Source organism: Amblyomma maculatum, chromosome 11, assembly GCF_055883805.1.
Source record: "Amblyomma maculatum isolate TAMU_Amacu chromosome 11, ASM5588380v1, whole genome shotgun sequence".
Lineage (NCBI taxonomy): Eukaryota > Metazoa > Arthropoda > Arachnida > Ixodida > Ixodidae > Amblyomma > Amblyomma maculatum.
This window is the reverse complement of record NC_139354.1, coordinates 65,635,814-65,651,825: the sequence shown is the minus strand read 5'-3', so window position 1 is coordinate 65,651,825 and position 16,012 is coordinate 65,635,814. Positions and strand designations below refer to the sequence as shown.

General features: G+C 40.7%; 1 protein-coding gene and 1 long non-coding RNA gene across 7 annotated transcripts in view; one reads left to right on the top strand and one right to left on the bottom strand.

Moving 5' to 3' along the window:
- Positions 1 to 8,567, bottom strand: part of LOC146174001 (venom metalloproteinase Antarease-like) — a 34,456-nt gene extending 25,889 nt beyond the window's left edge. Inside the window, exons 1-3 of the mRNA XM_084583581.1 lie at positions 8,392 to 8,567; positions 5,784 to 5,956; positions 496 to 585 (exon numbers count right to left, since the gene is read on the bottom strand). Coding sequence (XP_084439707.1) covers positions 496 to 585; positions 5,784 to 5,956; positions 8,392 to 8,476 — 348 coding nt within the window. The 5' untranslated portion in view covers positions 8,477 to 8,567. The remainder of the gene's footprint in view (positions 1 to 495; positions 586 to 5,783; positions 5,957 to 8,391) is intronic.
- Positions 1 to 16,012, top strand: part of LOC146174000 (uncharacterized) — a 77,820-nt gene that overhangs the window by 14,790 nt on the left and 47,018 nt on the right. For 2 of the 6 annotated variants that reach the window (XR_014701827.1, XR_014701828.1), the window contains exons 3-5: positions 3,120 to 3,204; positions 10,007 to 10,166; positions 10,703 to 10,791. This is a non-coding gene — a long non-coding RNA (uncharacterized LOC146174000). Of the gene's footprint in view, positions 1 to 3,119; positions 3,205 to 10,006; positions 10,167 to 10,702; positions 10,792 to 13,170; positions 14,695 to 16,012 lie in introns of those variants that run through there. The other 4 variants (XR_014701832.1, XR_014701830.1, XR_014701831.1 and 1 more) reach the window with 3 other exon arrangements.

Here is a 16,012-nt window from a genome sequence, read left to right as displayed (position 1 = left end):
GGTTGTTTTTTTTGCGCTTGATGGTGAGCAATTCCACCCAAGTAACTGCGATAAAAATATGCTTTCATGGGATAAGTAGCTTAAGAAGGTAAACGCCTACCACAAGACCTCTGCTGGCTAGCAACTGCGTTTAAGCTAAAAAGATCTTATTCTGATAGCTGATGCAGCTACAGTGACTTCGCGCGCTATTTCATCTATAATGGTTTGTACTACATTATCGTGTTTCCTAACAACTCATGTTTTTAGCGCAGTTACTTCCCCAGAATCGCCGTCGACCCTTACGTTTTCTTCCCCTGCGTATATGTGAAGAGGGCATCTCTGTCCAATTACTCTGGCACCTGCAATATCTGGCAAGTAGGAAGCCTTAATTCTTTATCGCAAAATAATGGTCGCATAAAAGCCAGATACTGTTTTGTGGTATAATGACCTAAAAATAGCCCCCAGATATTCTAGTATAAATTTCCGAAAAGTTCAACCAAAAACCCCACTTCGTACCACTTGTAATCCGTTCTCTTCAGAAACCATTACAGACGCAAAAGATCGAGCATCATGGTACAGGTCTTCCTCGAGTACTTCGCCGTCAAGCTGAAACGAAACAAAAAAAATATTTGTTTTTATTAGGGCACGTATGCATTACAAGAAGTAGTGAACTCCATAGAACGGATGACTAGTATGCTTCTCAATAACTATTGTTGTCAGACGAAAGCAACTGTTTGATATATAGGTATTCTTTCCCTCTATATATAGATATATAGGTACAGGTATTCAATATCTATAGCAGAAAGGACGAGACATGCAAGGAAGCACAAAATGCATCTCTGTGCTGCGTCTATTCTCACCTGTCCATTCATGCGTAGAAGAAACACAAAGACACGAATGGAAATATATAGACACATAAATGAAGATAGAGCAGCCCTGTAGTTCTCATGTAATATTTTCTGCTCCGCTAGCGAGTTCAGATTGAGACAATAAAGCTTCACTGGTAAGAGTGGATGCGCTTTTGTCTTTGCACAGCGCTCTGCGGCCGGCAAGCATTTCTGAATAAATTCTACACCATATTATCACATCTGTTTTTGTAACTTGTGTAATAAGATGACTGACGTGTGCCGTTTCTCTGATCGCTTGAAAGTTCTATTAAGACTCTAGGAATGTCTTTTCAAAATACTACATTTGATACAATCTGATTAGTGCCAGCTCTGCACGCGAACAGTTCAAGCTTTTTGAGCACGCTCTGAGTTCCAGGGCACCCTGGTTAGGTGATGTGGTTTGCATACTACCAACACGCACACGATCCGCGTCGACAGTTAACTCTAAAATGATATTAACATCAATGACACCCTTTCCTGTAAACCACAGCATTAACATTCGCCCATTGACATTGGTGCTTGAGGTCCCTCGTTATCTGAACAGAGGACTGATATCGAGTTATCAGCTTCTCTTTTATGTCTGCAATGCTGTCCAAGTATTGTTTGCAGGCCCTTTTTACTCGACACGAGAACAGGGCTTGAAATTGTTATAAGCTTTTACATACCACGGGTTTAGGAAAGTGAAAATTCGAAATGAGGAAAAAGAACACATGCGAATTGGATTTAAATATGAGCCGCTCGGAGAATTTCCCGAGTGCATTAACCGCTAAGTCAAGCCAAGCGCAAAAATCGCTGACGGCATTGCTTCTTTATCGTAACCTCGTTCTTTTGGCGATAATTTTTTGAAGCATTTGAACTTTCATCAACATCCAGGTGTCTTTGAAGAGTTTGAACTTTTTTGGTAAGCTGGTAAGCGGTAATTTTCTACACCGTGAATTTTGCAGCTTTTCTCAATATTTTCTAATTGTTTAATTATAGCCGTTCTGCATAGTCTCACAACGTAGGAATTTTACTGCGCACTGAGCTGCCTGGCGCATTAGTCTGTGGTATAAGGCCTTAACTACGCCTGTGTCCTGTGGAGCAGAAATGCTGTTAAGTATCGAGAAAGTTACATAATCTGTAAACGCTCAAACATTCGACACGCGAACGTAAATTTGGTTGCGTCAAATTAAGAAATTCGATACCGAAAGAAACTAAAGAAGTGGGCCAAGTTCAGTTCAGTTCAGTCGTTCAGTGTGCTCGGCTCTTCGTGCCCTATGTACCATATCACGCCATGCTTTGCGCTCTCTCACTATCTTCCTAACATCACATAACTTCGTCTGCACCGCCTCGAGGATGCCATCTCATCACCGTGTTCGCTGCCTACCCCTTCTCCGGTGACCCTCAAACTTTCCCAACATCAAATCTTTCTCCAGCGACTCCTCTCTTCTCATCAGATGACCAAAGTAGCTGAGCTTTAACTTTAGAATTTGACCCTCCAATGAGCAGTCAGGGTTTATGGTCGACAATATCGACTGATTTGATCTTCTGGCTGTCCAAGGAACTCTCAAGAGTCTTCGCCGGCACCACAATTCAAGCGCGTCAATTCTTCGACGGTCAGCCTTCGTTACAGTCCATCTGTCGCATCCATACATCACAAATAGAAGTGGGCCAAACCTGGCCTTAGATTGTCATTTTGTTTCTTTTTTCCAAATTATGTACTTCACTGCTGGCTAGCATCTAAAACATGTTTACGTAGCCGTTTTCAATTGTCCGTCGTACCCGCGCCTCGGCAATACATGATTCGACACCCATAACTTCGCCAGATGCCGCCTCTTCCGCTTCGTCGGCCCCCAGGTGTTCTTGATACCTGATTGTTTGGTCTTCACGACATCAATGGCGCTGAGATAACTTATTTGCAGGCCGACATTCCCTCCGCGGAGCTAGGGGACCTATTGCTGATGCAACAGAAGCGACGCCTGGTGCCTGCGGTAGTTTCAATTTCAGCCTTTTTTAGAGTGTGCCAGTCGCCATGCACCAGAAATAGCACAGTGTGTATTTGCGAAACAGTACTCATGAGTTTGTTCCGATGAGATCCTAATGAATAACTGCTTTTGAATCACAGCGGCGGGTAAAGAAACGTTTTCAACTTCGAATCTACGTCTCAGAAATGTGTTGTAAAGCGAAAAAGTGACGTAATAGTTCCAAAGTGCTGTACTATCAGATTTCGCTGTGATGAAAATTATAATTAAGAAGTTGTTATTGTCGCTCTAGCGTGCGCTGAAGGGAAGCGGGCACCTTCGATTTCAAGCACTATCAGACACAACAGGCATCGAGACCCTGTCTTGAACTCACCGAGGTGTGTACTTTATTACGTTAGTAAAAAAAACTGCTTTTTCTTCAAACATGAATTTAATACCAATAAGACGTACTTTTTCTCTGATTAAAGCGGACATACTCGTACATCCACCAGGGCGCGCGAACTTATACAGTTCTTCGTAGCACTTCCGACATATTTATCACATTATATTCCAAACAAAACTGTTAACAGTTGAGATGGCTCAGTCAGCAGATATGGTTCTGGTGCTCGCGCTTTTTTAGCTCTCATTTTCGTTCAAGTTAAAAGAAGCAGAAAAGATCTGTTGGTAAGCTCAGCTCAGCCTAGTTATGCAGGGCGGAACTCGTTTAAGTATGCTTATACACAATATTTGTGCTTAGTTCAAACTGTATCGCGCATTCATGGTACCGCGAGGTGAGCGAGTGGTGGCAGCAATCCACTTAGCACATGCAGCGGAGAGGCACCGCTATTCACATGGTATGACGGGACGAATACACCTTCCCTGCTCCGCTTGTAGGACAGACGTTCGCTGCCAGATGTCGTTAGGATTTGGCACGAAGAAGCAGAGCTACCGTTCTCAAAGCATCGGCACGTATAATGTTTTTTTTATTCCACCTGGTCAAAAGGTTGGCCCAAGGCCCATGCGTCCATTGTAGTTTTCCCATTTAATTCTAGATCAACGTTGCCCCTATGATTATATTTGTTATCTGCCGTTTAATAAGTTTTGTCGTTTTGGTATTTGCATTGATATTCGTAATTCGCCTGTCTTCCAGAATCCCGACCGTAGCTTATGGGGTTCAATTATTTTGTGCTTGCACTGATGAGTTTCAGTGAAAAATCATTTTTGACAAAGATAGTAACTGACTACTAACACACTAATAAAAGTGTCACTCGTATAACCACTGTGTCCATGTCGAGGCAACGTCAAAATTATATTACTTTAAGGATACTTCATGCTACGAGTATCTGCAATATAAATAGTTATACTGACACACCAAATATGCCTATTGGACAAGAGGCCACCGTCGGAGGAGCTGCTGCTGGGCGCTTGACAGGACAAAGGGAAGGGTGTCCAGACAGTGCGGGCAGTGCGGGCTCTTCGCCGTTTTTTGTACGCCACTGGACTTGAATCACGCTTGTAAAGCCGTGCCTGTATATATATTTCATATGCCTTCTCCCACATCTTCACCCATCATGATCTTTCTTCTCCCATTCTCTTTCCCCAATGCACAGTAGCCGGCCAGATTTTATTCATTCCGGCCTACCTCTCTGCCTTCCCTTCCAATAAATTCATCTATCTATTTATGGTTGGCTAGAACGTAAACAAACGATTTAAGTATGTGTTAGAAAGGTCAGTATCAAAAAAACTGTTTGATAAATGTATGTACTATACATACACGCCATTTATACCTTGGCACAATGGTGTAGTGATAATAAAAAAAAATCTTAATAGAAGCTGCACTTCATTGTTCATGTTTACATATTAAAACTGCATCCGCAAAGAATTTTGTTATCCTTCATAAACTTATACTCTGCAAATTACAGAGATACATCTGCGCTTCTTCTGAAACTGCGTCTTTCAGCCAGGAGGACGTTATGTGAAGCTGTGAGCAAATGTGGTATGCAACAGACAGTAGGTGACAAAGTTCGGGAAAAGGGCATAAAAATTCCATTTAGCGACAGTAGAAGCGGGGCACCGCTATGATTTTCCCAATGTTATGTTGTACGCTTGCTCTCGACTGTACACGTTAGAAGGTTGTGCTTACAATATTTCTTAAAATAGCAGTCTGCGTTTTCATTTTTATTTTACTGCCAAAATTATACTATATTTGAAGATTGCGCTTATCAAAGGTGTGGTTTAATTGAAATATTTTCAAGGGCAGTGTATTTCTGAATATCGGTCGAAAAAGAAAGCAGGCGCGAGCTCGTTCTGTTAGGTTTTCGGCACGCACATTTTTAAACGTTGCCATATTTGGTATGCAATAAATACGGATTCTGTGTACTTCCTAATGGTGAAAAAATTGACATCATTTTGGAGGCTCTAGGGCGCGCAACGGGGTTATTGTGTAATTTTCACTGATGAAAAGCCAATTCAGGAAGTTCTGGAATGCTCATTTTTGGAATTCCACAATTCAAAGACCGATGCCGTTAAAGAAAAACAAGAGCATTGTAAGACATGCGCTTGTCAATAACTTTTACAGCTTTACATTTCGGATGTAATAACAAATCTAGCACTAACATATAAAATGATGGGGATAATTGTTACCATTATTTCAGGGTCTGTTATGAACATGACTACCGCCTTGGACTAATTAAATTTACAGAAACCGCACAGATGTATCCCCGGTTGTTATTCACATATAGAAATAAAACGCTTATGGCAATCACCCTTTATATGTGCCTCGCATATCTACCGAAGAAGTTTTAAAGATGCTTGAAATATTCCGTCAGGTCTTAGCTCAAACATTTTATGCGCCTTTTCTAACGTCGGGGAATAATATAGCAGTAACTGTAGTCACCTCCGAAGCAGCACACACTATTTTGTATGTCAAATAATTAAAGGCAAAGGAATCGCAAAAGAGCACAAATGCATTTCTTACGTATGTATGTTGCATCACATGTCCTTCGTAGGTTCGCAGCAAAAAATCCTTCTCTACAACAGAACTCTTTTCCAAGTTGAGGGTCAGATCATCGGTAATTTTGACAACTTTAGCCCCATTGTCACCGCGACTCTCCACCATCACCGGAAAAATAATTGTTTCTTCATGCGATACTGCAAGAAAAAAACTGGACGTTACAATTTTGTACACTGTTGTGTAAAAGATACAGGCATATCTGCTACAAGCAGAAAAAAGCTTACTAGATATATAGCACTACAACTTCAGGTGAAAACCCAAAAAGCACCATGTTTCATAAAAGTGACCTGCAAAGTGACCTTGGTAGCTTTTAATTGGGACTTCGCCTGCCTAGTAGCAAATCTCATTTAGTACGGTTCGCTAAGGTGAACTGCTCCATGGCTCCATGACATCTTATGAAAACATCACTATATGTAGACGTCACTAATTATGCACAGTATGTACCGACGATTTGTATTTCACAATAAAATTGAACTTTTTGGTTCATATTCAAGTCATGTATCTGTTATTTTCTGTCCAGCATAATGGCACTGGACTAATTAAAGTTATTCGTACCGTTAAACAAATAGATATGTATTCACCTTAACGTCGCAGTGTTGATTTATATAGGGTCGCATAATTTATGTCAACCACTATTGCCCTTGGCTGATTATAGCTCCGAAATATTAGCATCAGTTTCTTAATCTGATAAAAATTGATCATTTGAGCTTCAATATTAAGTTAGTTTTTTCGATACATTTATTTGACTGAGTTTCATTTACAAATTAAAAGTCCTAGTTAAATACAGAAGATTGCTAACATTGAACAAAGATTTAACTGTGTGTAAATGTGATATTTCAGCGAGTTTATACACACTCGTCACAACTGATGCTCGAGAAAATCAGTATGCCTTTTTGAAGAAGAGCAACACAGCTTCGACAAGGACGCTGGGACCTGCGTGTGTCTTCCTTCCGTCCTTGTCTAAGACGGGCTACTATCGTTCAAAATCGTATATAATGGCTGAACTGAGATGGGATATACAGGACACAAACACTGACTAAAAAATAATTGAATAGTTGTTTAGAACAAGTATTTGTGAATATATGTACATAAATAGAATAATCATTCAGGTAATAATAAAACTGCGACATAGTGAAACAAGAAATGAATGCTATATGGAGCTAGTATATCGTATTTTCTCGTCATTTAATGTCATGGAAGCACTGCTGACCTAGTGTTCGCCATGATAACTGAACTAATATGCTTTCATTTATTCGGGCGTCACCTCGTCTTGAAGAGGAAAAACGCAGCAAATATTTTTGTACATCTGTGAGCAGTTGCGTGTTTTGCATAAAAACTTTATGCTTGGAAGCCGGCCATTTTGTCTCGCTGGCTTTCATTTTTCCTTTCCTTTTCGCCTTTAATTTCACTTGCCACAATGAGCGCCAGCCTTGAAATATGATCATTTTTACTCGTAATCGCATGTTTCATTAACCTCTGGTTAAGCAGCTGCCAATATGTACAACGTAAACTTCACGTCATGTGAACGGTGTTTGTTATATCACGTGTTCTTCACAACGGACGGAAGGCGACACATGTCATAGCTGCCAAGCATCTTTCTTTGTGCCTTGTACCTGCTTAACGTTTTTGCACATGGAGCTCAGTTTTCTCCGAGCAGAAAATACGACGTCGATTATATAGGTAGCAGCAACTGTTTTAAGCCCATGTGACGTACCATACGATTAAGGGACCACAGCAGGTCTTGTTATCTTCTGTCCCACATTGTGCTAGCCACTCGTGGCAAATTTTGTACGTATTTGGGTGAGTGCACAAGTTTATGTGCAGGATGTCATATTGAATGGCTCATACTTCTGCCCAAATTGACGGTAATTCGTTTGCACTGGTAACGATCTCAAAACTCAGCGGCGTCGGTTGGAACGCTTTCCTTCGATGGCTGCCAATCAGAATCAGTGATGTTGCTGGCCGCGCTGAAACTACATTTGGAAACCATGAACGTGCCAAACAGTTGTACCACAATTGCCAGGTTTGCAGAAACTCACGTGTTTTGCAGTGATCGATGTAAACATGAAAAAAGGATGTACGAAAAAAAGCATAAAAATGAATGTAATAAAATCTTTGAAATTGAAAACTGTTTTAAGTGAATGTGATCACTCCTTGGAAACTTGGTCGCCTCTGTCGCTAAAAAAAGGCAAAAGGGCATGCCAGCAGCTTAGAATACAGGCATGCGAATATTACAAACTGTGCCACCATAGATTAAGGCTGTTATATTTTTTATATATAAGTGTCACTAATCAAAGAACAGGTGCAATCAAGATAATATTATCTACGTCAAGGTCTTCTATATTACTTGGAGCAACAATGGCTTTCTCAAACAGTGTTAATAATGTGATAGATTACTATAGGACCACTGGCAAATTCCTTCGCTCGAAACACATATCTTCAAGTTCAGTCTGCTAGAAATAAAAAAGATGAGCAATTTTGGTCCAAAAAACTCTTGCTAAGACCCTAGAGGACAGCCTTTATATATTTACTATTATTTTTAGTTTGCACAGAAATACAAAAAGCAACTTACATGGAGTGCAATCGGCCCGGTATAAAAAATAAATATATGTAATCATCAGTAAACACGAATACCCAGAAGAGGGTTGCAAGAGCATAGTTGGCTCTCTTCTGCTGCTGTGGTGGATGGAACACTAAGTTTAACGGAAAAAAAGCTTTATGTGAAAGTTTGTTGGGCAGTATTCAAATTTCAGTCAGCTTTTTTCACTGAGCTTAAATATCATACGTTTGTTTTTCAATATGCACGAGCACTCCAAGCGAGAGCCGTTCAGCAAAGAGCATTTACGACCACCTTTTTAATGTGATATATGGGCTTTGACTCGACTCTTTCGTTTTTCTTGAGTACCGTAGTTAATGCAAGCATCTGCCGAAGGTTGAAGAGGACGTCAATATATGTTATTTTAATCTACACAAAGTGAATGAAACTCTGCCCGGTATTTAACATTATATGTATATATATATATATATATATATATATATATGTGTGTGTGTGTGTGTGTGTGTGTGTGTGTGTGTGTGTGTGTGTGTGTGTGTGTGTGTGTGTGTGTGTGTGTGTGTGTGTGTGTGTGTGTGTGTGTGTGTGTGTGTGTGTGTGTGTGTGTGTGTGTGTGTGTGTGTGTGTGTGTGTGTGTGTGTGTGTGTGTGTGTGTGTGTGTGTGTGTGTGTGTGTGTGTGTGTGTGTGTGTGTGTGTGTGTGTGTGTGTGTGTGTGTGTGTGTGTGTGTGTGTGTGTGTGTGTGTGTGTGTGTGTGTGTGTGTGTGTGTGTGTGTGTGTGTGTGTGTGTGTGTGTTTGTGTGTGTGTGTGTGTGCGGTATTCTCTCAAATTTTTCGTTCGGGCAGAAGCTTTCGCATCTGCTTGATCGAAAGAAAATATATGCTCACAATATCATGCAATCACAAAATCATACAAAAATGTACAACATTAAGGCATAATTTTTCCACAACAAATGTTTTCCAGTTTTGGCTAAGCGCCTTATAAAGGTCGTGGCGATATTGCGCGTTGCATTCCGTACACAATGAACATAATTAAATCACTTTGCTTAAAACCACGCATAGGAGGAAGTACTGCGTATCATCATCATCATCATCATCATCATCAGCCTGACTATACCCACTGAAGGGCTAAGGCCTCTCCCACACTTCTCCACTTAACCCGGTACTGTGGTTAACCACTGCGTATACCACCTCATATTGTGTCAGTGTGGGCTCCACCATCCCCACAAATATTTTAATATGCTGTCAACATCTACTTCATGTTTTTCCACGCTTACAAACGCTGTTAACAGAGAGATTTAGAGCAGCGCAATCCGCGATCCGCTACAGTGATCCACCACCGCGCTTCCATATACCCAGATCCCCCCCTCCCCCCCCACGCCGAGAGATGGCGCCACATGCTTGATGTCGGCCCACAGACCTGGCATGCCTGGATCAACTTGAGCGTGCGCATCGCCTACACGCAGTGGCTCACGGTGGCGGATCGCGGATCAAGATATAGTAAATGTCGTTAAAAATGCCCTCAGCGCAGCTTGCTTTTCCTTCTTGCTTGCACAATTTTCGATGCTATGAAATGTAGGTAATACATTCGCGCCTAAAATAAATCAACTCACTTCTCGATCTCTATCTTACAGCTTCTAGGGTCTGCGTTGTGTGCAAACTTATTGTCAAGCCCAAACGCACTTCTATGTGGCAGCATAATATTCGCAAATGTTTGATAAAAATCGCAGGATGGTTTGTTCTTCAGTGTTTCTACAAAACGAACTACATACCAAGAGACTGAGAGATGCTTTGGTAAGGTTTCTCCTTTACGTGTAGCGTAAATAATTGAGGTGCATTTGGGGCAGCGTAGAAGCGGAAAGCATTATATCAACACATTTTGTATTTTTTTTCTAATGTGTCACTGGTATTTGTACGACAGCTACACAACATAGCGCTTGGGGTGTGGGAGTTGCTGTGGGTTCCGTGTGGGGCGTGTTCTTCCTTTTGTGCGTCATCTTGTTTTTGCGCCCTCTTATGTTACAGTCAATAAAATGCAACTAAAGTGATCACACATTCCACACATATTTTTTCACCTATTATCGTTCGACCGATTGCCAGACTTCTGCAAGCACATTGTAGAGGAAACGTTTTAAAGCAATTTTATCGGGCACATTAAGGCACCTTATAAGCATCTTATAGGGTGTAAGATATGCACTTAATAATTATTATAAGATGTTTTATTTTTCCTTTTACTTTGTGCTGCAAAAGAAGTTTACTCTTACGGTATCAGCATGATGTCTTCTATTGTAAGCAAATTTTCCAAGAGACGGTGCCTCCCTTTGGCACAGAGCCTGGCAGAGTTGGCTCTGGAGGCTACGTTTGCGTAATGAAGCGCGAACAATTCAGGCACATCATGTATGGGGCTGGCAGAGAGGCGGTGAGTACTTGTTTTCTTCTGCACGTCCTTATCAAAGCGACGATTCTAGACCTCTTTAAACAAAGCAGTGTTTAATGTACTCTGGCCGTTACTTTTAAAGGTTAACCATTTTGTGCATAGGAAGAGCTCTCCGAAAATTCGGCACGGGGCAGCAGGCGCACGTTCTCAATTTCCAATGACTTTGATATTTATATAAGCTTTTGTTATTTCACTTCAAAGCCTACACATTTGGAACAATTAGCCCAGTTAGCTTGCATGTTGGCTCATTTTATTCTTCCTTTACCACGTGTGATAGTCTCGTAACTTTGTTGATGCTGTTAGTCTTTTAATTCAGTGGAACGTTTAGTTCACTGCATGTGCCATCGACACCATCCTACAAAATCTCTGATGCTGCAGGGCAGGAGGGGCTCTGAATTCCTGTGAGGTTAATGTGCCGGCAGCCTTTAAAATAACGTAACCATTGATTCTCAATAATGTATTCAAGAAGCTAGTAAGATACGTTAAGTGCACTAGATATTGGAGTAGGCTATTGGAGCCTAATGAATCTGTCAGTGTGACTGCTTGCCGGCAATCAGCTAGCCCATTATAACGTGAGAACCGAAAGGACTTGATGTTCCACTCTGTTCGAGTGATCACTCTGTGTGGCCTTCGTAGATGCTGAGAAGTGGGCTAGCTCGTGTTTATGGCAACTAGCCAGTATACCATATGGCTTTCATGACTTCGCTTTTTGCTAATGATCATCGTCATGGATAACAATTAACGACGTCATCTTTAACTAGTAAGAACATGTTCTTCTGCTATGTATGATAACTCGTCCTTGATAAATGATGTTGTGATGGCACTGATTAGTAGAAACTGCTTCATCATATTTAGAAGGCAACCTTGTCTAGCCACAGCCACGACATATATTTTTTTGCGAGTCATCTCTATGATGAGATCACATGCGGCAATATGAAAGGGTAACGTCATTAATTGCTAGTTACAACATACGACACACGTGATTAACCTCATGTTTTTCAGCAATCACACCAGCCCTCTTACTGATTTTGCAATCGCGTGACTGGGACGTTTCGTGATAAATTTTACGAATAGCTTCCGTGATAATATCTAGCCGACAATCTCGCATCTCGTGAGTAATATAAGCCATTTGCCTTACATCTGACTCACGAGCCTTTATTTCCTCTTCCACAGCTAGATGATATAAAAGAAAAATAAAACAGCTGCGTGAATATGGTAGTCTATAGCTGTCAGGCGACGTGACAGGACAGTCATTGGTGGGCTGATTGTGTGAAATTTGTGCGACGCCTAAACTGTGGCCATCATACAGGGACTGGAATCTCGGGAAATTACTTTTTATTATTCGTGAGCGGAAACCGGAACCCAGAAATCCGGAATCCTAAGTCGGAACGGGCCTTGAGGCCTGTTCGGGCAGCTTGATAAAGCCGGCGTTTATGTGAAAGAGCATTTCACATTCTGTGCGCACGATAAGATTAATGACAATAAGTGCACAGATTCAGAAAGAATCATTAAACGAGAAAAAATTACATGGATGCGAATAAGGTGGAAGCCGCGGACTGTAGCCATAATAATGTCCTGTAGTAGCTGTAAAGACTCTGTCCTTGAGATAGCGACATGTTCCTCTAACAAGATGCCTCCACAGAAAGATTTCATAACAAACATGCCAAGGAGCAGAACAAATGAAGATCATACTTTAGGTGAAAACAAAAGAAACTCTAGGTCCTCATCTATAGGTTCCTCTTGTTAAAAGGACTTCTTTTCCAAACTTTTCCAAACAGATGACAGGTCATCACATTGCAAATGTAGACATTTTTTTCACCTTATGAGCCGGACAATGCGTCAAATGGAAAAAAAGCGAAAACTGCCTGCCTTCCGCAAAAACTTTAAAAGGATCTTTGCGAACTACATAAAAAAGTTACCCTTCATTGTACTGTGCGCATCGGTCAAGAGAACGTGCGTCATTGGTTTCTATGACCCCATGCCAGAAAGTCAAAGTTACTTGAAGGTAAAGCAATAACGTCGAAGCCAACTTATGACAGCAGATTAAATGTTGCGTGCTCATCAGCTCTCGATACACAATAAGTGGTGATGGGGTCCCGACTGCAAGAACTCAACCTTTATTTTAGATTTATGCAAGATTTTACGAACGATATTTTAATTGATGCTATATAGCATCAGGGGAAATACGCGGACAAGCCACACTACATTTCACTAGCATTTTATTAAAGATCTGCTACACAGGTTTAAAATGACGAGTTTAGTTCATCACCCGTAAATGATGTTTAAGTAACCATATTAGCCACTTACAGTGGAACAGGTAAATGTTTGGAAGCCTGCACCATATCAGCATTTTTTTTGCAGGTGCCTAATAACTTTTCCTGAGTTTATTAGGTTGCTACTGACTTGCAGGCAGTATGTGCCAAAAATGTTCTACTGAATAAAGTCTTTATTCAACTTTTATCTAACGATAATCAAACTGTGAATCAATCATTAAATATATTTCCGTTACCAACCCTTGTGTTCAAAGATAAGATGTCCTAACGCTGTTGAATACTTGCCTTTACTCAACCCATCGAATCGAACTGAATTCATGAAAAACATTATGTTCTATCACTTCCGCAATTCTGCCTACACACTCCACGAGGCAGATTAAAAGGGCTCTAACTTCCTTAAATTCGGTGTTTGCTGCTCTCAAAAGCCTGTTGCTTCTGGCAGCAGCAATAAACAGAGAAACTCGGGAAACTGGACCTATATGGTAGTACGCAGGATACCCAGGTATTCCGGATAATTACCTTTTTATAGGCAGATCGCTTCGCTATGTCCCAAACGCGAGACCTCGTATAAATATTTCAAAAACACCGTTCCTGCGCGAATGCAGATCAATGATTAAAGCATTAGATTGCTAATTGCTTTATAGTGTCGTCAAACATTGCTGTGACTTTTATTAACCAAAAATAAATTTATAACAAATGAAATCAAAAGGAGGGTACGAAAATCGAGCAAATTTTTACACCTCATTCGTGCATTTGTTCTGTAGATTCAATGACATCCCGGCATGCATTCATACTTGAGCACTGATTCAATGAGTTCGTGGTTTCTGGTTTCACATCCTGTTATATTAAAGAATTTCTTATTTTTTTTTATAAAAATCAAGGTTATATTTTTTCGAGTTTATAAAATATAATAGTATACTACAAGAGAAGTGCTACAATACAAGGAAAAATAAAAAAGACAGAACATAACTGAAGAAAAGGGTAGAACGTCTGCTCATACTAAGAAAGGATATCCTATGTCGACTACGGCGAGAAAGCAATTCGCAGTTTTGGAAGCATTTTGTTTTGCTATTTAGGATGGGAATGATGACAAATTCGATGGTGTGCTACATCAGGAATTAGAACGAGTACGCAAAGTGTATCCCGAATCTTTGAAACTAAGTGTCACGAAAAAGAATTGTTGTAATGGAAAGAGAGAGCGAGCATCCTTTAATCAAAAGCAGACAATTTAGCCTAGCTTTTAGAATTTGTGCATATGATACCCTGAGTAGAAAGGGGAATTGATGAGATAAAGACCGAATAATACAGCTGCTTAAAATAAAATACCCAAATTTGGGAAGAGAGCGATTAACGCCTTTAATGCGCACTAAGATACATCGCCGAGAATGTCAATGAGATGCATAGTACAACAAATGAGGTCACAAAGCTCACGGCGTGAAAAATGCGTGAGCGTGGCCTGTAAGGTGAAACTATAGCTTAACAAGATGTCCAATCAATTTGAAGTTAGCAAACACGAAGTACATGTCATGTGTATGTTGCCTAGGAAAGGCCAAGGGTCCTAAAACAGTGTTCAGTGTTAGAAGCACTCAGGCGCGCTGCTTCGCGCAGATTTCCTCGCCATCTGAAAACTATATATCATCTACTTTGCCTTAGTTAGGCATTCACAAAATACTTGCGATATGTTTTTTTTTTTTTTTTTTTTCAGTCAAGCGAACCAACCCCATTGCGACAAGTGGGGCGGGATCGGAAGGGTTAAACACAAAGTTCATGTCATGTGTATGTTGCCTAGGACAGGCCAAGGGTCCTAAAATAGTGTCCAGTATATAACAAACAAATATAAAACAATATATTACGAACCACTAAGGCGCGCTGCTCCGCCCAAATTCCACAGTACACAATTATAAGCAGGGCACTAAAGCAGGACATATTTAACAATTTCGATCACGCCCCACTTGTCGCAATGGGGTCGGTTCTTTTCTTTACAAGCAATTGTTTTGGTATACTGGCGCGCATAAGTTTTCATGAAGATAGGCCGAATGTATCTGGAGTGAAGGTAGCCTTTACGGGCAGCTTCATCTGTTTGGTGGGAGTGCCTCAGATAGTATCCACTGAAATTTTATCCAATGGACTGCGGCAATACCCAAATAACTCAGATATCTGATGTCATGGAAAACGAATCTGATGAATTCTGGCGCTGCATTGTCAATGACATACACGACAGATCACGACAAGACGTCCAAAGTGGTGATGCACACACTATCCACTGGCTATTTATTAGTGGTATGCAGAAGAAGAAACAAGAAAAACAAGGTTACAATAGGAAAAGGAACAAAACTTGTAAAACAGGCGAAGAAAATAGGCGCATGTTTCTAATCTTTAATTATAGATGTGGTTTTATTGTTCCTTCACTATTTTTTCGCTGAATATTTCTCCAAGTCTTCTTCATCTTCTTGTTGTACCGTTGCTTTTCTTCATCATGAAATGTTTTATTTATTCATCATATGTTTAATAAGTATTCATTTGGTAGTTTGCGCATCACCAGCGTGGTAGTATTGTTCGTGTCTCTTGTGTATGTCATGGACAATGCAGCACTAAAAGTGATAAGGTTCGTGTAACCAACTAGCCCGCACGCAAGTTCTACCAAGGAAAAGGCGTTGATTAGTTTTCTTGAGCAGGCGGAAGAGAGTTTGCAAAGATGCTTTACAGTCGGCAAGGTTACCCTTCGGACAGGGGTTCGGGGCATGATATAGGAAACAGCTTGCTAAATGCGTAAACATTGGATGCAGATTATGTCTTTCGCTGCAACCGGTAAGAAATGACTTGCTTCATCAGGGCACTTAATGCTCACAAAAAATGCCTTGAGTAGTTTAACTGTCGGTGAACATATGGGTGCGCTACGTATATTTCTCTGTGAAAAAGGTGAAAGTAGA